This window comes from Bufo gargarizans, chromosome 9, assembly GCF_014858855.1.
Source record: "Bufo gargarizans isolate SCDJY-AF-19 chromosome 9, ASM1485885v1, whole genome shotgun sequence".
NCBI lineage: Eukaryota > Metazoa > Chordata > Amphibia > Anura > Bufonidae > Bufo > Bufo gargarizans.
This window is the reverse complement of record NC_058088.1, coordinates 147,669,153-147,695,275: the sequence shown is the minus strand read 5'-3', so window position 1 is coordinate 147,695,275 and position 26,123 is coordinate 147,669,153. Positions and strand designations below refer to the sequence as shown.

Below are 26,123 nucleotides of genomic sequence, written 5' to 3'. Positions count from 1 at the left end.
GTTATCGCTGATCCCACCAGGAAACGCATTCAATGCTGCAACCAACATGATTAAAGGGGTTATCCAACAACAAAACAGTCCCGCACTGGTAATGATACTCATCTGGTCCCCACCGCTGGATTCAGTCTGTGTGACATCACTGCCGAAGCCTGTCATTGGCAATGACACATGTGGATGCCGATGCAGAAGTGCCATTCGGGAGCCACACAGGCCAAATTCAGCAATGAGGACCAGGTGAGTATAATCGCCAATGTGGGTATGCCAGATCTAAGAGGCCTATTTTTGTCTTGGATAACCCCTTTAACACATTGAGGACAGTACTATTTAAGTTTTTTACTGCCAACCTTAACTGTTTTTTTATTTTTCCTTTCACATAGCCATGTGAGGGTTTGCTTTTTGCAGGACAAGTTGTACTTTTTTTTTTGTCATTTTATATTGCATATGATGTAGTGGGAAGTAGAAATTTTTTTTACAAATGGGGTGGAGTTGGAAAACAAAAGTCAATTCCACCACAGTTTTATTGTTTTTTTTTTTTACAGCGTTCCCGATGAGATAAAATTGACCTGTTCCCTTTATTCTCCGGGTGAGTACAATTACAGTGATTTATATAGTTTTTCTTGATTTTTAATATGAATTTTACTTTTACATCTCCATATTCTTTTGTTTTTATATGTACGTAGCTGTTTTTATTGATCCCATATTCATTTTTGAATGCTTTTTATAAAAAAAACTGGTGGGGAGGTGAAATGACAAAATAAAAATAAAAAATCGCTGATTTGTCACTTTTTTTCCCCCCATACCCAGTATGTTTTTATATTTTAATAGTACGTCGATACCTATTGAAAATAATGTCCAGCTCACCTCCTTGATGGAATATATAATCCCGGCTCCAGAGGCCCTAGGGGAGTGTTCCCGTGGCAGGCTGCAGATAAATGAAGAAAGGTCCCGGAGACAGATCGAGTTCCTCTATAGCTCTTCTTTATTTGTCAAATATGGTTGACAGACATAACCACCACATACACGGTAAACGTTAACGCGTTTCGGGTGAGTACCCTTACGACAACGGTCGTGTGCATGAGGCCTTAGGATGAGGTTTTGATGTTGGTGTACTGTGCCTCTTTCTCCACACATAGTGTTGTGCGTTTCTTCCAAACAACTCAACTTTGGTTTCATCTGTCCACAGAATATTTTGCCAGTACTGCTGTGGAACATCCAGGTGCTCTTGTGCAAACTGAAAAAGTGCAGCAATGTTTTTTTTTTTTTTTTATAGCAGTGGCTTCCTCTCTGGTATCCTCCCATGAAATCCATTCTTGTTTAGTGTTTTACATACCGCACTGGTCATATTTAATACTGGGGAGGGAGGGGAGGCCGCACTGGTCATATTTAATACTGGGGAGGGAGGGGGGGCCGCACTGGTCATATTTAATACTGGGGAGGGAGGGGGGGCCGCACTGGTCATATTTAATACTGGGGAGGGAGGGGGGGCCGCACTGGTCATATTTAATCCTGGGGAGGGAGGGGGGGCCGCACTGGTCATATTTAATACTGGGAATCCGCACTGGCCACCAATGAATATAGAGGGAGGGGGGCTGCACTGGCTACAATTAATACTGGGGAGGGAGGGGGGGCCGCACTGGCCACCAATAAGTTAATTACAGGAGGAGGGGGGGGGTCTGCCCCCTCTTGCCTGGCAGCATCTGCCAGGCAGCAGGGGGCAGTCATGTACACAGTTCTCAGTATATTCTAACATGAAGCGTCCCCATCACCATGGGAACGCCTCTGTGTTAGAATATACTGTCGGATCTGAGTTTTACGATGTAACTCAAATCCGATGGTATATTCTAACAGAGGCGTTCCCATGGTGATGGGGACGCTTCAAGTTAAAATATACCATCGGATCGGAGAAAACTCCGATCTGATGGTATATTAATAGGGACTCCTGACTTTACATTGAAAGTCAATGGGGGACGGGTCCGTTTGAAATTGCACCATATTGTGTCAACGTCAAACGGATCTGTCCCCATTGACTTGCATTGTAAGTCTGGACGGATCCGTTTGGCCCGCACGGCCAGGCGGACACGAAAACGCTGCAAGCTGCGTTCGGGTGTCCGCCTGCTGAGCGGAGCGGAGGCCAAACGGTGCCAAACTGATGCATTCTGAGCGGATCCGCATCCACTCAGAATGCATTAGGGCAGTACGGATCCGTTCGGGGCCGCTTGTGAGAGCCTTCAAACGGAACTCGCAAGCGGAGCCCCAAACGCTAGTGTGAAAGTAGCCTTAGATGAAGATCAGATCACATTTTATGACCAATTTGTGTAGAAATTAATATAATTCCAAAGGGTTTACATACTTTTTCTTGCAACTGTATATAAATTTCAGTTAGTGTCAGTTTAGGTTTTTGCAGGAACACACTATCTGCGTACATGCATTTTGCAGAGCACTGTAGTGAATTTTTATACTATAGTTTTTGCACGCACCGATCAGTAGTGTGCTCAGTAGCATCTGCACATTTGAGGTTTTTTTTTTCTTATTTATTTTTTGGGGTGTGAAAAAATACTTGGTTAGTGGTAGTTAGTTAGATATACATATAAATTTCAGTTGGTGGGAGTTTAGGTTTTGCGTGTGTGCATTTTGCAACCACTGAGCACCAATAAGTGTCCATTACTGATTGTGTCTGCTCAGTTTGCACTGCAAGTTTGTGTGCAGCAAACTTTTTTTTTTTTACATGAGCTGTGCGCTGCGATTGGCCAGCAGTGCAGCAAGGGACACGCCTCCTACAAAAAATCAGTCAGAGGGAGCTGCAGACACCGGAGCCTATACCGGGCGAACGGAGCGGCGCCCAGGCATACTAGTAAGTGCAGGGGGACCCCTGGGCGCCGCTCTGCCCACTGATCTAGTTAGTGTTTAGTTTGTACAGTAGTGAAAGGTCCTCTTTAAAATCACCCATAATAAGAGTTGGTGATTCAGAATATAGGAAGTGAGGAAGCCAAGCTGCAAAGTGATCCAGAAATTGGCGGGGGGAGCCTGGGGGACGATAGATAACTGCAACTCTCAGGGAGAACGGATGGAAGAATCTAATGGTGTGAACCTCAAGAGGGGAATGTGAGAGAGGGTACAGGGGGAATGACCTTAAATGTGCACTGTGCAGAAAGTAGTATGCCTACTCCTCCACACTGTCTGTCATTAGGTCTGGGGGTGTGGGAGAAGTAAAGGCCACCATAGGATAGGGCAGCAGGGGAAGCAGTGTCAGAGGGTTGAAGCCAGGTTTCTGTAAGGGCTAGCAAGTTCAAAGAGCATGAGAGGAAGAAATCGTGGATTGTGGGTAGTTTATTACGGACCGACCGTGCGTTCCAGGGTGCGCAGTTAAAAGAGACTGAAGAGGATGTGCAGTGAACATTAATCAGATTTTTGGTATTTGTGTGTGGCAGAGGAGAAGTTATCAAGAGAGGGAGGGCCAGTATTCTGACTCAGATTGTTGTAATAGCGATTTATCCCTAGTGAGACCTCTATGTCTGGCCTATATAAGCAGATATAATCACTGCGGACAATCCTTATCATATAGCTTGAACTCACCAACACCAGCTTATCCGTGTAAGTTTTTTATTTTGTAAGCCAGATAACAGCAGAACAGATGGATTCTGGTATTGTGCGGTCAAAAGATGATGCTTTTGTAAGCTTACATGAGAATACATGTATATCTGTTCAATGCCTGGAGCAGTATGGAGAAACAGGAAGTGAGATACACAGAAGGGGTGGAGCAATGAAATGAATGACATATCACGAACAGAAAAACATGTGCATTACCAAAAACGACCACTAGATTGGAGCATATAACCAAATATAGAATATCATATAAATTAAACTATATCGATTTTAACTGCGTAGCAGCACAGCCAGGATTTCGTAAAATATGCCCATCAGCTAGTAGCAGGAGAACAGAAAGAGACAGCAAGTGGTTGAAAGATTTATATTGGCGTTTTTTATGCTGCACCGTAGAGGAAGATGGGTCAATGTAATGTATGAGGGTATAAAGTATATGGGAACTGAACAAGGGTGAGGGAAGGAGGGAGGGAATGATGTGGAGAGAAGAGACACATGCTGGAAGGTGTGGTTAAATATGAAAGTAGACAGCCATAGTGATGAGAAGAACAGCCAGCGCCTGAGTGAGACAATATCGTAAGTATACCTGTGCCGTGTGTAACTTTGCTAGAGTAGTACACATAGCATCTCAGTTTCCTGCCCTGTCTAACTGCCATGATAAACTGCCAAGCGCTTAGGCAAAATAGCGCCCTGCGAGTGCTTCCCCTTAGATTGGGTCTATATTTATAGGAAGTGTGATCAGAGAACTAGGGGTAATTTAGCTCATTAATCAATTAATCACTGAAGTAAGGTACATGAGAAGAGATGCTATATGTAGGTAAGCAAACAAAGCTAAGGATCTGGATGAGCCATAAAAACACTACAGATCACAAGCATTACAACAGTCACATAAATTACAGGTCAATTGGAAGAACATCTCAAGGACTAATCACAAGGATATCACCCTTGCAGAAAATAGTATACATTGATGAATATGCAACGTTCTATACCAAGGGAGATGAAAGCTGTACTATTAGGCTTGTGGAAAGCTGGCTGAAGCAAGTGCTAGACCGCTAGGTTGGACCCCAGTAAGTGCAGCAGAGATGATATTTTGGGGACTCGTGCTGCATATGGGCATTGTAAAAAAACTAACCATTAGGCAATATTGAAGTTCGGACATTTTCTACCAGACTCCAATTTACAGTCAGACCATGACCCAGAATCGATTAGATTCAATTCGGAAATTCCGACACTAAAATGACAATGCACAGTGCCCACCCCAAAACGAACCAACATTTGACCGTCTGTTCAAAGTTAGGCCTCTCATTGACCACTTCAGCGCAGTTTGGTGAGGTGTACAGCCTTGATAAAAATGTATGTGTAGATGAGTTCCTATTACTGTTCAAAGAGAGGATTAGATTCCGCCAGTACTTGCCTAGCAAACGGGCAAGGTATGGCATAAAAATATACAAACTTTGTGAGAGTAGCTCCGGGTACACCCACAAGTTACACGTTTATTAAAGGAGAGATTCCCGGATAGAACCCCAAGAATGCCCCCGTCCTAGGAGTTAGTGGGAAGATCGTGTGGGACTTACTGCACCAACTGCTGGATAAGGGTTACCACCTCTACGTGGATAACTATTATACCAGCATAACCCTATTATGTTCTCTAACTGCCAGAGGTACTGTGGCTTGCGGCACAGTACGCAAAAATCAGAGGCCTCCCTAGATCTCTGGTAGGGCAACCACTGAGAATGGGTGAAAGTAGGGCTCTCCTCCAAGATAAAATGCTGGTGGTTAAGTACAAGGACAAGAGAGACATGCTTGTACTGAGCAACATTCACACTAACGCCAGCTCCCCTGTACGTGGTACCACAACCACTACCCCCAAACCAGTTTGCATCCTGGACTACAACAGTCAGGATGCAATCCAAGCCCTACAGTGCCACGTGAAAAGCAAATTGTGGTACAAAAAGCTGTCCGTACACATTGTACAGATGGCAATGTCCAATGCATACGTGCTATTTCATTCTGCAGGCCACAGAGGAACTTTTCTTCAGTTCCAAGAGGTGGTTATCAAGGCCCTAATTTTTCAAACCCAGGCCGGGGAGGGTCTCAGTACTTCAGGAAGTTACGCTGCCCATGTTGTACCAGGGCAACATTTTCCAGGTCAAGTCCCCCATACAGCATGGAGGGAAAGGAACGAAAACAGATGCAGGGTGTGTTCCAAAAGGGGGATAAGGAAAGACACCATTTACCACTTCGAAACCTGCCCTGAAAAACCTGGCCTATGCATGCAGGAGTCTTTCAGAATCTACCACACATCCACGGAGTATTAATTTTATTTCAAGACACGGAGGCTCCTATTGCATAATCTCTCTTTACTGACAACCACAGCAGCAAAGAAAAACATACAGAAAATTTACATATCACCATGGCAACAGTCCCACCCCTCCTGAGCCCCTATATAGTGTCCATTGGCCAGGAGAACCCCCTCTTTCTTTGCTGCTGCCACAGATAAGTACAGCTCTTATCTTTATGGTGTCTAGTGATTGTTTTGCCCCCCTTTTTATTTTGTTCCCCAGATATATATATATAACTCCTTCTCTTTTCCAGGCTCTCGTGCCCCCCCCCTCCCTTCTTCCGCCGGCCGTCACTTACTTACTCCTGCTCTGCTTGTCTTCTCTGGCCCTTCCGTTCCTCTCATCTTCCCCTTCTGTCAGCTCTCTTCTGCTCACCTCAGTCGGACCTTCCTCCGCCATACGCCTTGCATTGCGGCCGAGATCTCGGCTTCTTCCCGGGCTCTCTCCTTCCCCTCCACTATTCTTCGCGCTCTTTTGAGCTTGTTCCCGGCCACGCCCCTTCCGCATCTGCTCTGGACCTTTTCCCTTACGGCGGACAGCGGCTCCTCTGGCGTGCTCCGGTCAGGGTTACTGGGAAACTCTCACTAGTTTAGCCTCTTCCTCTCCCCTGGCCAGTACATCCCCCACTTCAGCACTACTATAGTGCTAGGTCCAAGGGTGTAGCTGCTTACCCAATATTATAGACAGGAAACCGGACAGCACGCCAGATAAAAAAATAGTGGTTTATTCACCCATGTGGTGTAGGCAACGTTTCAGCTCATACAAAGAGCTTGAAAAAGGCTCTTTGTATGAGCTGAAGCGTTGCCTACACCACATGGGTGAATAAACCACAATTTATTTATTTTTTATCTGGAGTGCTGTCCGGTTTCCTGTCTCAGAGATAGATATAGATAGATATAGAGATATATATAGAGATAGATAGATATATATATATATATATATCTATCTATATCAGTAAATCCGGTCACTACTGTCAGATATGTCTAGGTTGCAGTGTCCCTAGTTCGGCTCCCAGCCTGGCAGTCTATTACAGTGGTCAGTTCACATCTCATCTGCCATGTCTCAACTGCATATGCCCCCCAGCCCTCTGGCTGACGACTCTGACGCAGAGGCTGGCTCTCCCACCTCATCCTCCCCTGGAGGTTTCTGTTGCCCCCTCTGTTCAAATGTCTCGTGCAGACGCCTTGCAGCGATCAGTCTCTGAAGCCATATTTGCTGCTATGGGATCCATGTCCCAGCCCCTTTCCCAATCTATCTCTAAGGCCCTTAGGGCTCTCCCTCCCAGGGATCCAACCTCACTCCCATCTACGGTCCCTCATGCCTCCAGAAACAATGAGATTGGTTTGACACTAGCCACCCATGAGAATGCTCTGAATCCGCGCAAACGAACCTTATCCCGCCAGGCAGAAAAGGCGCGGAACTAGAAACGTGCCAGAGCACAGACTATGGCTGAGACTGATTCTGATATCGGCTCTGATGAGGAGGCCAAGTTCGAGGACCTCGAGGCACCGGATGAGTCCCTATCTGGATCGCCTTCACATTTCCCTACCCCTATTCCGTCAGGTCCGTCCGCGGGAATCTCTGGTTCCGTGCCCACGCCAACCCCAGCGGTCTCTTTAACCGACCATTCACCACCCCAGGTCTGCGGAGTGGATCCCGATGGAACATGTGGCTCAATATTTAGAGCCTGTTGCCATGGTTAATTTTCAGTATGTTTTTCTTTGCTGCTGTGGTTGTCAGTAAAGAGAGATTATGCAATAGGAGCCTCAGTGTCTTTCATAAAATCATGACTTTACGTCAGACTAGGAAAATCATACAATTTAATTTAATCATTTATGCTCCCTGTAATATTTATATCTCTGATTTGGTCCACCTCTCTTGCATATCTACTTTCCAACAACCACTGCATATTCTTTTCTGTGAGACAACAGTGCCCTTTTCACCCCTTAAAATGTTCGTACAGGGGTGCACTTTCCAAAAAGGGGTCTCTTCTTGGTGTTTTATAATTTCTGGGGACCTCAGGAATTTTTTTAATGCGACATGGCACCTAAAATCCATGTCTGTTTATTCAGGCCTGCAAAAACAGTTTTTGCACTTTGCTTCTAGAGCCCTGCTGTGAGCCCATATAGCAAGCTAGAAGCTCATATGGGGTGTTTGCAAAAACGGGAGAAAATGGGTAACATATACTGGGGTGCATTTTCTCCTTTAACCCCTTGTGAAAGTAAAAAATTAGGGTCTGCTAGTAATTTTTCATTTTTACAAATGTGTGCTTTGAAATCCTCTCTCTCTAGTATTTCTGTCTTCTGAGAGACACCTGTTTGCTGACAAATACCCTTTCCACCACTTAAAATGTTCGGACGGGGGTGCTCTTTCCGAAATGGGGTCACTTCTTGGGGTTTTTCATTTCTGGGGATCTCAAGAATTTATTTAATGCGACATGTCTGCCAATTCAGGTCAGCAAAATCCATATTTAGCTGTTTGACCCTAGAGCCCATACATCATTTTTGAGCACATATGGGGTGTTGGCGTATTTGGGGGGAAATGGGGAACAAAATGTGGGGTGCATTTTGTCCCGTTACCCCTTGTGAAAAATATGGGTGTAAAGCAACTTTTTTTGAAAAACATTTTAATTCTTCATTTTCACAGCCAATCGTTTCCTAATTCTTTGAAAGGCCTGATGGGTCAAAGTGCTCACTACACACCTTGAAATATTCCTTGAGGGGTGTAGTTTTTGTAACGGGGTCACTTTTTGGGGGTTTCCACTGTAGGGCCACCAAAAGGTGTCTTCATATGCGACATAGCTCCCAATGACCATTTTAGCTAAATCCGCTCTCCAAAAGACATACGGTGCTCCTTCCACTCTGAAGCCTGCTGTGCGCCCATATATCAGTTTTTGAGCACACATGGGGTGTTTCTGTATTCTCCAGATTCAGGGTAATAGATTTTGAATTTAGTTTGGCTGTTAACCCTTGATGTGTTGCAGAAAAAAAAAAAATTAAATGTAAAATCTGCAATAAAAAAAAAAGACATTTTTAAATTTTATTCCCATTTTCATTTAATTCTCGTGGGGGACCTAAAGGGTTAACAAAGCTTGTAAACTCAGTTTTGAATAGTTTGAGGGGTGTAGTTTCTAAAATAGGGTTATTTATGGGTGGTTTCTAATATGTAAGCCTCACAAAGTGACTTTATAACTGAACTGGTTCTGAAAAAAATTGGGTTTGGAAATGTTCTTTAAGATTTGCATCTAAACATCTAACGTCCCAAAAATTGGTAGTTTTTTTTTTATAAATAAAAATTCAATTTTTTTACTCAATTTTACCAGTGTCATGAAGTACAATATGTGACGAAAAAACAATCTCAGAATGGCCTGGATAAGTAGAAGCGTTTTAAAGTTATTAATACATAAAGTGACACTGGTCAGATTTGCTAAAAATACAATCCCACACAGCAGCCCCCCCAGCATACAATCCCACACAGCAGCACCCCCCAGCATACAATCCCACACAGCAGCACCCCCCAGCATACAATCCCACACAGCAGCCACCCCCCAGCATACAATCCCACACAGCAGCCCCCCCCCCAGCATACAATCCCACACAGCAGCCCCCCCCCAGCATACAATCCCACACAGCAGCCCCCCCCCCAGCATACAATCCCACACAGCAGCCCCCCCCCCCCCAGCATACAATCCCACACAGCAGCCCCCCCCCCCAGCATACAATCCCACACAGCAGCCCCCCCCCCAGCATACAATCCCACACAGCAGCCCCCCCCCAGCATACAATCCCACACAGCAGCCCCCCCCCCAGCATACAATCCCACACAGCAGCCCCCCCCCCAGCATACAATCCCACACAGCAGCCCCCCCCCCCAGCATACAATCCCACACAGCAGCCCCCCCCCCAGCATACAATCCCACACAGCAGCCCCCCCCCCCCAGCATACAATCCCACACAGCAGCCCCCCCCCCCCAGCATACAATCCCACACAGCAGCCCCCCCCCCCAGCATACAATCCCACACAGCAGCCCCCCCCCCAGCATACAATCCCACACAGCAGCCCCCCCCCAGCATACAATCCCACACAGCAGCCCCCCACCAGTATACAATCCCACACAGCAGCCCCCCACCAGTATACAATCCCACACAGCAGCCCCCCCCCTCCATAAAATCTCACACCGCAGCCTCCCCCTCCATACAATCCCACACAGCAGCCCCCCCACCAGTATACTATCCCACACAGCATCCCCCCCCACCAGTATACTATCCCACACAGCAGCCCCCCCAGCATATAATCTCACACAGCAGCCCCGTCACCCAGCATACAATCCCACACAGCAGCACCCCGCTGCATACAACTCTCAGCCCCTCCCCAGCAGTGACAGACTCTCCCCCCTCAGTGCTACATCCCTGACCTTCCTACTCTGCAGGCGGCCAGTACTTACCTGTGATAGCAGAGCGCGCCGGCGAACCACGTGATGTTGTGACGTCAGGAGGTCCTTACAGAGTATAGTAACTTCGTATTAAAACCGCATCACAGCACAAAGCAGCGCGGCTTCAGCGCTTTCCTCAGCGTCCAGGTTCCGTCGCCAGTAAGCCCCGCCCCCCGGTAAAGTGTAGCCTCTGGCAGTGCTGGCCCCTCCCCTATTTCCTTGTCATTAGGAAGAAAGAGTGGATGTCCTGCCTGTGGAATGTCGTCCGTCTGCTTACTGGCCATTACCCGGCTGCTTCTTATTCCCGCAACCCCCTGGATTCAGGAAGACGTGGGACTGTTCATGGTAAACTGAAGCAGGACTTCCTCCTAGATGGATCCTCCGGCCGCTGATGGGATTCGAGAGCCGCTGCAGTACGTCCATGTGGAGTTACAGGGGGGCGCACCCTGGGGCTTCACCCTGCAAGGGGGTCTGGAGCACAGGGGTCCTCTCATCATCTCCAAGGTATGCAGGGGAGAAGGGGGAGCGCGCCCCAGACGCCGGATCTCTGCCTTTGCGGCGGCTTTCTGGGGGGGGGGGGGGGTGTCTGGGGGAAATACACAATGTCTGTGTAATGGGAGAAAGCATCAGGAACAAGCTTAGTACCGTGTAGAACTGTACAATGGTGTACCTACTGTAGTATAACTTTACTGTAGTATAACTGCATAGCGTACCTACTGTAGTATAACTTTACTGTAGTATAACTGCATAGCGTACCTACTGTAGTATAACTTTACTGTAGTATAACTGCATAGTGTACCTACTGTAGTATAACTGCATAGTATACCTACTGTAGTATAATGGCATAGTATACCTACCGTAGTATAACTTTACTGTAGTATAACTGCATAGTATACCTACTGTAGTATAACTTTACTGTAGTATAACTGCATAGTGTACCTACTGTAGTATAACGGCATAGTATAACTGCATAGTGTACCTACTGTAATATAACTTTACTGTAGTATACCTACTGTAGTATAACTTTACTGTGGTATAACTGCATAGTGTACCTACTGTAGTATAACTGCATAGTATACCTACTGTAGTATAACTTTACTGTGGTATAACTGCATAGTATACCTACTGTAGTATACCTACTGTAGTATAACTTTACTGTAGTATAACTGCATAGTGTACCTACTGTAGTATAACGGCATAGTATACCTACTGTAGTATAACTTTACTGTAGTATACCTACTGTAGTATAACTTTACTGTAGTATAACGGCATAGTATACCTACCGTAGTATAACTTTACTGTAGTATAACGGCATAGTATAACTGCATAGTATACCTACTGTAGTATAACTTTACTGTAGTATAACTGCATAGTGTACCTACTGTAGTATAACGGCATAGTATAACTGCATAGTATACCTACTGTAATATAATTTTACTGTAGTATACCTACCGTAGTATAACTTTACTGTAGTATAACGGCATAGTATACCTACCGTAGTATAACTTTACTGTAGTATAACGGCATAGTATACCTACTGTAATATAACTTTACTGTAGTATACCTACCGTAGTATAACTTTACTGTAGTATAACGGCATAGTATACCTACTGTAGTATAACTTTACTGTAGTATAACTGCATAGTGTACCTACTGTAGTATAACGGCATAGTATAACTGCATAGTATACCTACTGTAATATAACTTTACTGTAGTATACCTACCGTAGTATAACTTTACTGTAGTATAACGGCATAGTATACCTACTGTAGTATAACTTTACTGTAGTATAACTGCATAGTATACCTACTGTAGTATAACGGCATAGTATAACTGCATAGTATACCTACTGTAGTATAACGGCATAGTATACCTACTGTAGTATAACTTTACTGTAGTATAACTGCATAGTATACCTACTGTAGTATAACGGCATAGTATACCTACCGTAGTATAACTTTACTGTAGTATAACGGCATAGTATAACTGCATAGTGTACCTACTGTAGTATAACTTTACTGTAGTATAACTGCATAGTGTACCTACTGTAGTATAACGGCATAGTATAACTGCATAGTATACCTACTGTAATATAACTTTACTGTAGTATACCTACCGTAGTATAACTTTACTGTAGTATAACGGCATAGTATACCTACTGTAGTATAACTTTACTGTAGTATAACTGCATAGTATACCTACTGTAGTATAACGGCATAGTATAACTGCATAGTATACCTACTGTAGTATAACGGCATAGTATACCTACTGTAGTATAACTTTACTGTAGTATAACTGCATAGTATACCTACTGTAGTATAACGGCATAGTATACCTACTGTAGTATAACGGCATAGTATACCTACTGTAGTATACCTACTGTAGTATAACGGCATAGTATACCTACTGTAGTATAACTTTACTGTAGTATACCTACTGTAGTATTACGGCATAGTATACCTACTGTAGTATAACTTTACTGTAGTATAACAGCATAGTATACCTACTGTAGTATAACTTTACTGTAGTATACCTACTGTAGTATAATGGCATAGTATACCTACTGTAGTATAATGGCATAGTATACCTACTGTAGTATAACTTTACTGTAGTATAACAGCATAGTATACCTACTGTAGTATAACTTTACTGTAGTATACCTACTGTAGTATAATGGCATAGTATACCTACTGTAGTATACCTACTGTAGTATAACGGCATAGTATACCTACTGTAGTATAACTTTACTGTAGTATAACTGCATAGTACAACTACATAGTATAAGGTTACATAGCAGAGCTACATAGTGTACCTACCACAGCAGAGCTACATAGTGTACCTACCACAGCAGAGCTACATAGTGTACCTACCACAGCAGAGCTACATAGTGTACCTACCTATCTACATACACAAAAGACAGATTACTCTCAAATATTGTTCACAAATCTGTCTAAATCTGTGTTAGTGAGCACTTCTCCTTTGCCGATATAATCCATCCCACCGCACAGGTGTGGCATATCAAGGTGCTGATTAGACAGCATGAATATTGCACAGGTGTGCCTTAGACTGTCCACAATAAAGGCCACTCTGAAATGTGCAGCACAATGCCACAGATGTCGCAACGTTTGAGGGAGCGCGCAAATGGCAAGCCACCTCCAAAGGCGTTTCAGAGAATTTGGCAGTACATCCAACCGGCCTCACAACCGCAGACCAGGTGTAACCACACCAGCCCAGGACCTCCACATCCAGCATGTTCACCTCCATGATCGTCTGAGACCAGCCACCCGGAGCAGCTGCAGCAACAATCGGTTTGCGTAACCAAAGAATTTCTGCACAAACTGTCAGAAACCGTCTCAGGGAAGCTCATCTGCATGCCTGTTGTCTTCATCGGGGTCTGGACCTGACTGGAGTTTGTCGTCGTAACCGACTTAAGTGGGCAAATGCTCACATTCTATGGTGTCTGGCACGTTGGACAGGCGTTCTGTTCACGGATGAGTCCCGGTTTTCACTGTTCAGGGCAGATGGCAGACAGCGTGGGTGGCGTCGTGTGGGTGAGCGGTTTGCTGACATCAGCTTTGTGGACCGAGTGGCCCATGGTGGCGATGGGGTTATGGTACAGACAGGCGTATGTTATGGACAACGAACACAGGTGCATTTTATTGATGGAATTTGAATGCACAGAGATACCGTGACGAGATCCTGAGGCCCATTGTTGTGCCATTCATCCACGACCATCACCTCATGGTGCAGCATGATAATGCACAGCCCCATATTGCAAGGATCTGTACACAATTCCTGGAAGCTAAAAACATCCCAGTTCTTGCATGGCCAGCATACTCACCGGACATGTCACCCATTGAGCATGTTTGGGATGCTCTGGATCGGCGTATACGACAGCGTGTTCCAGTTCCTGCCAATATTCTGCAACTTCGCATAGCTATTGAAGAGGAGTGGACCAACATTCCACAGGCCACAATCAACAACCTGATCAACGCTATGCAACATTTTTTGCTCCCCCGTAAGGCAAAAACTGTGCACATTTCAGAGTGGTCTTTCATTGTGGGCAGTCTAAGGCACACCTGTGCAATATTCATGCTGTCTAATCAGCACCTTGATATGCCACACCTGTGAGGTGGGAAGGATTATCTCGGCAAAGGAGAAGTGCTCACTAACACAGATTTAGAGTAATGGGTCTTTTGTGTATGTAGAAAATGTTTCAGATCTTTGAGTTCAGCTCATGCAAAATGGGAGCAAAACCGAAAGTGTTGTGTTTATATTTTTGTTCAGTGTAGTAGAGCTACATAGTGTACCTACCGCAGCACAGCTACATGGTGTACCTACCGCAGCACAGCTACATAGTGTACCTACCGCAGCACAGCTACATAGTGTACCTACCGCAGCACAGCTACATAGTGTACCTACCGCAATACAGCTACATAGTGTACCTACCGCAGCACAGCTACATAGTGTACCTACCGCAGCACAGCTACATAGTGTACCTACCGCAGCACAGCTACATAGTGTACCTACCGCAGCACAGCTACATAGTGTACCTACCGCAGCACAGCTACATAGTGTACCTACCGCAGCACAGCTACATAGTGTACCTACCGCAGCACAGCTACATAGTGTACCTACCGCAGCACAGCTACATAGTGTACCTACCGCAGCACAGCTACATAGTGTACCTACCGCAGCACAGCTACATAGTGTACCTACCACAGCAGAGCTACATAGTGTACCTACCTATCTACATACACAAAAGACAGATTACTCTCAAATATTGTTCACAAATCTGTCTAAATCTGTGTTAGTGAGCACTTCTCCTTTGCCGATATAATCCATCCCACCGCACAGGTGTGGCATATCAAGGTGCTGATTAGACAGCATGAATATTGCACAGGTGTGCCTTAGACTGTCCACAATAAAGGCCACTCTGAAATGTGCAGCACAATGCCACAGATGTCGCAACGTTTGAGGGAGCGCGCAAATGGCAAGCCACCTCCAAAGGCGTTTCAGAGAATTTGGCAGTACATCCAACCGGCCTCACAACCGCAGACCAGGTGTAACCACACCAGCCCAGGACCTCCACATCCAGCATGTTCACCTCCATGATCGTCTGAGACCAGCCACCCGGAGCAGCTGCAGCAACAATCGGTTTGCGTAACCAAAGAATTTCTGCACAAACTGTCAGAAACCGTCTCAGGGAAGCTCATCTGCATGCCTGTTGTCTTCATCGGGGTCTGGACCTGACTGGAGTTTGTCGTCGTAACCGACTTAAGTGGGCAAATGCTCACATTCTATGGTGTCTGGCACGTTGGACAGGCGTTCTGTTCACGGATGAGTCCCGGTTTTCACTGTTCAGGGCAGATGGCAGACAGCGTGGGTGGCGTCGTGTGGGTGAGCGGTTTGCTGACATCAGCTTTGTGGACCGAGTGGCCCATGGTGGCGATGGGGTTATGGTACAGACAGGCGTATGTTATGGACAACGAACACAGGTGCATTTTATTGATGGAATTTGAATGCACAGAGATACCGTGACGAGATCCTGAGGCCCATTGTTGTGCCATTCATCCACGACCATCACCTCATGGTGCAGCATGATAATGCACAGCCCCATATTGCAAGGATCTGTACACAATTCCTGGAAGCTAAAAACATCCCAGTTCTTGCATGGCCAGCATACTCACCGGACATGTCACCCATTGAGCATGTTTGGGATGCTCTGGATCGGCGTATACGACAGCGTGTTCCAGTTCCTGCCAATATTCTGCAACTTCGCATAGCTATTGAAGAGGAGTGGACCAACATTCCACAGGCCACAATCAACAACCTGATCAACGCTATGCAACATTTTTTGCTCCCCCGTAAGGCAAAAACTGTGCACATTTCAGAGTGGTCTTTCATTGTGGGCAGTCTAAGGCACACCTGTGCAATATTCATGCTGTCTAATCAGCACCTTGATATGCCACACCTGTGAGGTGGGAAGGATTATCTCGGCAAAGGAGAAGTGCTCACTAACACAGATTTAGAGTAATGGGTCTTTTGTGTATGTAGAAAATGTTTCAGATCTTTGAGTTCAGCTCATGCAAAATGGGAGCAAAACCGAAAGTGTTGTGTTTATATTTTTGTTCAGTGTAGTAGAGCTACATAGTGTACCTACCGCAGCACAGCTACATGGTGTACCTACCGCAGCACAGCTACATAGTGTACCTACCGCAGCACAGCTACATAGTGTACCTACCGCAGCACAGCTACATAGTGTACCTACCGCAATACAGCTACATAGTGTACCTACCGCAGCACAGCTACATAGTGTACCTACCGCAGCACAGCTACATAGTGTACCTACCGCAGCACAGCTACATAGTGTACCTACCGCAGCACAGCTACATAGTGTACCTACCGCAGCACAGCTACATAGTGTACCTACCGCAGCACAGCTACATAGTGTACCTACCGCAGCACAGCTACATAGTGTACCTACCGCAGCACAGCTACATAGTGTACCTACCGCAGCACAGCTACATAGTGTACCTACCGCAGCACAGCTACATAGTGTACCTACCGCAGCACAGCTACATAGTGTACCTACCGCAGCACAGCTACATAGTGTACCTACCGCAGCACAGCTACATAGTGTACCTACCACTGCCGAACATCTTAACCACATTAGTAGATGGCCAGGAAAGAACGCTCCTGGAGAGCCTTTTGTTCACATTTGGAAGGGGGAGGGGTATCCCGAACTGTGCTTTTTGAGGTTGTAGCTTGTAAAGCTTCATGTTACCAGTTCCAGTAGGAAATACTGACTTGTTCTCCATGATTTACATAGTAACGGCAGTGCAGGCCATGTGTAATGCACACAGTTGTGCAGAATATTTGCGGTGTACACCTCTTTACGGGTCAGGCCACACGTGCAGATTTAGCTGTGTTTCATAGGGTGAAATCCACTCCATAAGAAGACATTTGACATGTGGAATTCTGCGTGGATTGAACTGCAGAAACTCCTGGCATCGCAGGGCTGAAAGCTTTCTCCTACCTTGCTGCTGCTGCTGCTGCTGCTGCTGCTATAAATGGTGAGCCTTTTCAACATTCAAAATGCACAGCACTTACTATAGCAGCAAGGTAGATGCCTAGACCTTGAAGGGGTATCCGGATAATAAAGTAGAAATGTCATTGGGCCATACCCTAGCAGGATCTGACTGATCCCTGGGCGAAGGGGAGAAGACCTTTCCCCCACAGCGATGCTCCTGCCTACTTGCCGTGCAACAACAATCCATTCTTTTTGCTACTTAAAAAAATAAAAGCCATAGAAACCTTTTTTTCTTTTCCGTTCTCCATGTGTTTTTGTTTTGTAACTTTTTTTTAGTAGTTTTTTCTGAATGACTGAACTATATTTTATTTATTTTTTTCTCCTGTTGTGAAAGAGATATAATAACGGTAAAAAAAAAAGCTGAAAGCTTCAACATGCTGCATTTTTAGAAAGAAGCCAAAGAACTTAACGTCATCTAATTAACAAAACCAATAGTAGCAAAAGAACGCTTGTGTCCTGCATTTCATATTTGCCATAGACCTTCAGCTAACATCAGGAGCTGGCATTTTCACAGCAAAAACGTTAAAAAAAATCCCGCTACAACACAGCTTTTTGTGGCTGTTTTTGGTGCATTTTTTTTGAGCCAAAGCTAGAAGTGAATCCAGCAGGAAGAAGTATACATCCTTTCTTCATATTTCTGATTTGCCACCACTCACTTTCAGGGCTCATGCACACGCCTTTTAGTCGGCCTCCGATCATCGTTTTTTGCGAATTGGATGCAAACCTTTCATCTCACTGGGGCCCGCAAAAAATAGAAGGTGTCCTATTCTTGCCTTGACAGGGATAGGACATTTTTAAAGAAGTAAAAAAAAAAAAATGTCAGCGAGCACTTTGCAGACCGGAAAACACGTACGACCGTGTGCAGGAGCCCTCGCATGCATGTATTTGTAAGCCAAGGCAAAGAGTGGGTCCACAACGCAGAAGAGGCTCAGATATTTCCAATATTCTTGTTCTTAGTAGGTTCTCGTGGTATTGACTTACACATTTTTTTGCTGTTGTGGATTTTAACTGTTGTAAATCCATGTATTACTGTACCTCCAAAGTGGATGATTATTGTTTGATTTGTTGGCAAATCTGCAGCGTAAATTGACCTGTGGTGCGGATTTGGAATATGGATTGTCCATTTATGCCGCAGAGTACTCTTGCACAGGGTGACGTCCACCACAAATGTGCATGTACCGTAACTCATGCAGACTTTGCCACCAAAATTATGTTGATTTTCCACATGTCTCTCCTGGACTGATAGCTGGCCTGACCCCAAATCACTGCATAGTAGAGCCTTCTGACTCGGTGAGTTCCTATCTGACCACAGGACTGATAGCTGGCCTGACCCCAAATCACTGCATAGTAGAGCCTTCTGACTCGGTGAGTTCCTATCTGACCACAGGACTGATAGCTGGCCTGACCCCAAATCACTGCATAATAGAGCCTTCTGACTCGGTGAGTTCCTATCTGACCACAGGACTGATAGCTGGCCTGACCCCAAATCACTGCATAGTAGAGCCTTCTGACTCGGTGATTCGTATCTGACCACAGGACTGATAGCTGGCCTGACCCCAAATCACTGCATAGTAGAGCCTTCTGACTCGGTGATTCGTATCTGACCACAGGACTGATAGCTGGCCTGACCCCAAATCACTGCATAGTAGAGCCTTCTGACTCGGTGATTCGTATCTGACCACAGGACTGATAGCTGGCCTGACCCCAAATCACTGTATAGTAGAGCCTTCTGACTCGGTGATTCGTATCTGACCACAGGACTGATAGCTGGCCTGACCCCAAATCACTGCATAGTAGAGCCTTCTGACTCGGTGATTCGTATCTGACCACAGGACTGATAGCTGGCCTGACCCCAAATCACTGCATAGTAGAGCCTTCTGACTCGGTGATTCGTATCTGACCACAGGACTGATAGCTGGCCTGACCCCAAATCACTGTATAGTAGAGCCTTCTGACTCGGTGATTCGTATCTGACCACAGGACTGATAGCTGGCCTGACCCCAAATCACTGCATAGTAGAGCCTTCTGACTCGGTGATTCGTATCTGACCACAGGACTGATAGCTGGCCTGACCCCAAATCACTGCATAGTAGAGCCTTCTGACTCGGTGATTCGTATCTGACCACAGGACTGATAGCTGGCCTGACCCCAAATCACTGCATAGTGGAGACTTCTGACTCGGTGATTCGTATCTGACCACAGGACTGATAGCTGGCCTGACCCCAAATCACTGCATAATAGAGCCTTCTGACTCGGTGAGTTAGTATCTGACCACAGGACTGATAGCTGGCCTGACCCCAAATCATTGCATAGTAGAGCCTTCTGACTCAGTGATTCCTATCTGACCACAGGACTGATAGCTGGCCTGACCCCAAATCACTGTATAGTAGAGCCTTCTGACTCGGTGATTCGTATCTGACCACAGGACTGATAGCTGGCCTGACCCCAAATCACTGCATAGTAGAGCCTTCTGACTCGGTGATTCCTATCTGAACACAGGACTGATAGCTGGCCTGACCCCAAATCACTGCATAGTAGAGCCTTCTGACTCGGTGATTCCTATCTGAACACAGGACTGATAGCTGGCCTGACTCCAAATCACTGCATAATAGAGCCTTCTGACTCGGTGAGTTAGTATCTCACCACAGGACTGATAGCTGGCCTGACCCCAAATCATTGCATAGTAGAGCCTTCTGACTCTGTGATTCGTATCTGACCACAGGACTGTTGTACTGTCCTCGCGTGATGATGTGAAATACCAGCAACGCACTTTGTAGGGCAATATGTATGAAAAAAATGGCTTGGCTTCTTGCAGGATTAAGCCTTAGCTGAGGTTGTTCTCCAAAATCTCCTTTTGTATAATCTGTGGTTTTAACCCTTTGCAGACACATCCAATTTTCTCCTTCCTGACAACACTTTGTGGTAATAACTTGCGAAAGCTTTTACTTATACAACCAATTCTGAGATTTTTGCCAGACACGTTGGGGGTCATTTACAGTGATGGGCATTTTACGCCAGTCTTTGATTTCCCCCCTGTGCTGCTGAAGGTTGTGCCTAATGTATGGCTTACGTCTTGTCACAATTAGCTTCACCTTAGGCAGTCCGTGCTCTTGGTGTAAAGACTACTCTAGCTCCTGACTGGATTCGTTTTTCACCAACATTTGCACCGGTTTCCAGCTCTAAATGTTAGTTTTTGGCCTCATGCACACGACCGTTGTTTGGGTCCGCATCGGCGGCTCAGGTGCGGACCTATTCACTTCAATGGGGCCACAAAAGCTGCGGACAGCACTCTGTGTGCTGTCCTCATCCGTTGCTCCGTTCCGTGGCCCCACAAAAAAAATATAACGTCCTATTCTTGTCCGCGCTTTGCGCACAAGAATAGGCATTTATATTGAAGGCTGTCTGTGCCGTTCCGCAAAATTGCGGAACGCACACGGACGCCATCCGTGTTTTGCGGATCTGCGATTTGCGGACCGCAAAACACACCATGGTTGTGTGCATGAGGCTTTTGTTGGGGCCGACACTACCGGCACTTACTAGTGGCGAGGGTTGAGTAAAAATGCCTGTGCAACTAAATATTTTCGCATGGGCATTTAAAGTCACAAAAAAGGTAAACTTTTTGACGCCAAACATTGAAATGTTAGTAAATCACCCCCATTGTACTTTATGTTAGTGGTAAATTAGGGTCGATTTTTTTATTTTTTTTTTATAAAAAAGGTAAAACATATTTAAATCCCATATTTACTGAATATTTGGAAAAAATTGCAATTTTCGAAATTTGAATTTATTTCTCAATCTTTATCAGCCCCCCCATATCAGAATATAAACATCAATATATAGCCACAGTGGTTCACACTAGAAACAAATCAAAGGTATTGTTTTAACCCCTTCCTGACATTTTTCATCCTACTCAAAGAGTCTGTTATTTGGTTATAACTTTGGAACGCTTTTACCTATCCAACCGATTTTGAGTTGGTTTTCCTGTGACACCTTGTACTTCTTGTTAAATATAAAACATATCAACTCATTTACTATTATTTATAAAAAAAAAAAAAAAGAATTTATGGAATACGGGATAGTGACACCTCCTCAAAGTTATTACTTAACATTCATCATCTGTCTACTTTATGTTGGCATTATTGTGTCTTTTTTTTTTTTTGGAAGTTAGAAGGCTTAGGAACTTTGGAAGCAAATTTACCAAACCAGTTTTTTTGGGTTTTTTTTATATATATTTTCTGAAGAAATACAACCATGCATACTAGCTTCTCGCTGTCCTTTTCAAGAAACATACAAAGGTACAATTTCAAAAAACCATTTCCACTCTCCCTACAGCCCTTCATACCAGTCCAAATGCCAACTTTCCTGCCTCACCATCTAACAGTATTACCTCTATTCCTGGTTCCCAAAGAGTCAATGTACCTTCAGAGCCCCCAACCGTCCCCCAATATCAGCCTTTTAAATGCCATTCGGTATCCCTGAATGAGGTCACAATAAGCTTGATGGCTTCCCTGTCATGAGAGGCTGCTATAAACTTCCTCCACTTTCAGAAGAAGAGAGCCGTTTTGGTGCCTTTATTTTGCAAAGCATGAGTCCTGTCATGGTGCATATATAGGGACAGTTGATTGGTCACCTTGTGAACTGTGGGGACTTCTGGCCTGAACCAATATTGGAGCAGCATATGTTTGTGGTAGCGGTGCTCCTGGTGGCTAATCAAAGGAAAGAGACTAGTATCAGGAGCTCCTGGTGGCTAATCAAAGGAAAGGGACTAGTATCAGGAGCTCCTGGTGGCTAATCAAAGGAAAGGGACTAGTATCAGGAGCTCCTGGTGGCTAATCAAAGGAAAGAGACTAGTATCAGGAGCTCCTGGTGGCTAATCAAAGGAAAGGGACTAGTATCAGGAGTTGAGTAAAATAATAGTTTCTGGGGTACTAATGGCAAAGTAACTTCCCAAGTTTCATTTATATAAGATATTATATTTACCCAGAAGTTGTTGACAAAGGGTCACTTCCAAATGCAACGGTACAAAGTCCAATCCTGAGAGGGAGCATTTGGGCCAGGCGACCAACCAATGTGAAGCTGCCAAGTGTGGAGGGATATTTAAAAGCAAATATAGCCCGACGTATTAAAGGGGTTGTCCAGGTTCAGAGCGGAACCCGGACATACCCTTATTTTCACCCCGGCAGCCCCCCTGAGCCTAGCATCGGAGCATCTCATGCTCCGATGCGCTCCAGTGCCCTGCGCTAGATCGCGCAGGGCACAGGCTCTTGTGTTTTCAATAACACACTGCCGGGCGGTAACTTCCGCCCAGCAGTGTGTTCGGTGACGTCACCGGCTCTGAGGGGCGGGCTTTAGCTCTGCCCTAGCCGTTTTACTGGCTAGGGCAGAGCTAAATCCCGCCCATCAGTGCCGGTGACGTCACCGGGGTTCCTGTCAGCTCCATAGAGAGCCCGGTACGTCACCGGAACTCAGAAAAATGCCTTTGCCCTGTGCAATTTAGCGCAGGGCAAAGGAGAGCATCGGAGCATGAACTGCTCCGATGCTCATGTGAGGGGGGCTGCCTGGGTGAAAATGGAGGGATGTCCAGGTTCAGCTCTGAACCTGGACAACCCCTTTAAGCAAAAATGATATTCCCACCATTGTTCATTGATAACCACTTTTTCAGACCTTAACCAACCCCTCCAAAATCTTTTTCGGCAAATCTGCATCTTCCAAAATCCTACTTCAACACTGGAAGACTATTGTGATGTAGCTTCCAACATACGGGACACGAGGCCCCTATATAGCCAAGAAATAGAGCGTTATATCTGACCCCCCCCCCCCTCCCCCTTGATATAATCAAAGTCATTTAGTAGCAGATCCTGAGACTGGTTCCGTTGGTGGCTCCTACAAAGCGTTTTCATCTGTACATATGGCAAGTAACTGCTAACAGGGATATAGAATTGACGATGCAATTCCTCTAAGAATAACCAGTGATGCTCCTCCAACTGCCATAGATCCTTCAGCGTAGTTATGCCCCCTCTCCTCCATTTAGCGAATATTTTGTTTGCATTTCCCTGAGGAACCCTGGGTTTCACCATAATGGCAGAAATCTCAAAGGACAACTAAAATCATAATCGTTTCTCCTTCCATGCTCCTATGGTGTCCTTTAAGACTAGGCACATCTTAATATCACCCGGGAGCTCAGAATATGGGAGATGCAAAAGGGATGCCAAATCCCAGGGTGTTGCCAAATTACTCTCCAGACTAAAGCTAGAATGGGTATTTGTATACCCCAGCCAGTTTTAAACATGGTGCATAAAGCACTCCAAGTTATAATACCTACAATGTGGGAATCGTATGCCCCCCCAAGCCCCTAAGTTCTGCCATGTTCTTTCTGAAAGGGTGAGGGGATAATTAAGATGATAAATGGACTCCGGCGTTTTTCCCACATTAATCTCCAAGTATTTAATATGATTCTTGGCTGAGGAGACCGATAGTCCCGACTCTGAAATCTCTGCGTTTAACCATAAAAGCATTCACCCGGAAACCCGCCACCTGCCCAAAGGAATCTAGTATCAGAAATACCTTTCCCAAGTCAGTGGCAGGGTAGTAGATCGTCAACGAAAATCACCAATCAAACCATCTTTGATTGGCCCTGCAATAGGTAATTGTACCAGTTCACTAGGCTGGGGCCCATTTGTTCCCTCAAGAAATACTCGTCCCGAGTACCCATCTGGGCTTGCTGCCTTGCCCAAGGGCAGTGATTTGATTACCCCTTGTATGATTTCCAGTGTGATCGATTTATTCAATGCTGCCTCTTGCTCAGGGCTAATTGTCGGGAGGGAGAGACGATCTGAAAAGTGAGATTCCCTCTATGAGTGAAAAGAGTCTCCTGTGTAAAGGGCTTAGAAAGCAGTACAAGCTTATTTTTATCTGTTAAAATCTGTTCAAATACTGCCCTTATGTGCCGATGTGGGATCAGTTAAAAATTCTGTATATGCTTCTCTCAGGGTAGTACTAGCCTGTGTATATTGCGTCTGGAGCATTCTGTGCTTATGTGCCACATAGGCCATCAACTGACCTCGCAAGACCGCTTTAGAGGTCTCCCAATATAGGGCAGCTTTGGGTATGGTGGACGGAGTTGTCAGAAGCATATTCTAGCTACCATCCCCGGAGAATCAGATAAAAATCCTAATTTTCATGTAGCCACATTGGGAAGCAACACAAACTCTGGGCCTGAGGGTGTGGTATCCCACAAATCTAACCTAACTGGGGCATGATCAGAAATGACCAGGTCCTGTTTGTAAGCGGAGGCTACCCTTAACTCCATCTGAGAGCTGGAAAATAGATAATCGATCCTTGACCATGAGTTAGCTGCAGGAGATTAATGGATAAAGTCTCTGTTATATGGATGATCACGTCTCCATACATCAATCAAATTTATTAGTGGTTAAGAAGGTGGGCAGAGCCATATCTCTTACTCTCGTGGTATAGTAGACTCTATATTTACCCTTCTATCCACCCGAGCATGAAGTACGGTGTTTAGGTTCCCTCCCGCAACTTTAAGGTGGCTGGGTCTGCTGCTGTCATCTTGGTTACCACAGAAAAAAAGGTCTGATTCTTGGTGCTTTTGAAAGGCTGCAGAGCAGCCAAGCAACAAGCATTTAACTGTCTGACCTTAGAAGCCATCACAGCCATGCCTACTAATGACATGGCTGTGATTTGGCCAGTGCAGCATGTTACCCAGCCTCTATATAAGCTGGAGTCACGTAGCGCTGCACGTCACTCTGCTCTGATTAGTGTAGGGAGAGGATGCTGCTGCTGTGAGGGAAAGAATAGGACAGAATCTGTTAACAGAACTCCAATTGAACTCAGCGATCTACATACATCTAGTTGTATGGGTGCAGTGCACACTCTTTTTACCCTGCCCTGAGCCCAGTGACAGAGAAAAATAACTTTTATCCGTCTGTTAGTTGGGCGGCGGTCATTTTATGCAAGCTCGGTGCACCAGCACTGCATCTGAGCTTTAGAGACATTCAAATCCAAGCTTGAAATACTACAATAATAATCTGGTTTTAAAAAAACACCCTTTTTTGGTAATATACAACATCTGGTGCATTTGCAGGATTAAGCATTTGCAGGATTAAGCTAATACAGCCATAATTTTCTGGGTTTTTACAAACGCCCTTTTTTTTTTTTTTTTTTGCAAAATACACTATTTTACAGCTATTGATGCAGTTGCACGTGTGAAATTCAAGCGTTATATACAGCTTTCATATTCTGTTAGTAAAAACACACACACACTGTTTTGGCAATATCCAACATCTGGATTAGTCAGTGTGCAATTTAAGCTAGAAATACAGCCATAATTTTCTGGGTTTTTAAAAACGCCCCTTTTTTTTATTTTTATTTTTTTGCAAAATACACAATTTTACAGCCTTTGCAGCATCAGCACGTGTGAAATTCAAGGGTAATACACTGCTGTCATATTTAGTTATTAAACAAACACCCATTTTGGGCCAAAAACTTCATTTTGCAGCCTTTGCTGCATATGTCATTGTGAGATACACACTTTAGATACTGTGGTTCTATTCAATAATTTGAACAACAGCCATTTTTTGGCAAAAAACTATAATTGCAGCAATTTGCGGAACGGAACAGGAGGCCCATTATAGAA

General features: G+C 45.1%; 1 protein-coding gene across 3 annotated transcripts in view; it reads left to right on the top strand.

The window, feature by feature from the left end:
• The first annotated feature begins 2,925 nt into the window (after window positions 1–2,925).
• SHROOM4 (shroom family member 4) overlaps window positions 2,926–26,123 on the top strand; it is a 140,797-nt gene continuing 117,599 nt past the window's right edge. For 2 of the 3 annotated variants that reach the window (XM_044306641.1, XM_044306640.1), the window contains exon 1: window positions 10,607–10,878. In XM_044306641.1, the coding sequence (XP_044162576.1) occupies window positions 10,747–10,878 (132 nt within the window). In that variant the 5' untranslated portion in view covers window positions 10,607–10,746. Of the gene's footprint in view, window positions 4,177–10,606; window positions 10,879–26,123 lie in introns of those variants that run through there. The other variant, XM_044306642.1, reaches the window with a different exon arrangement.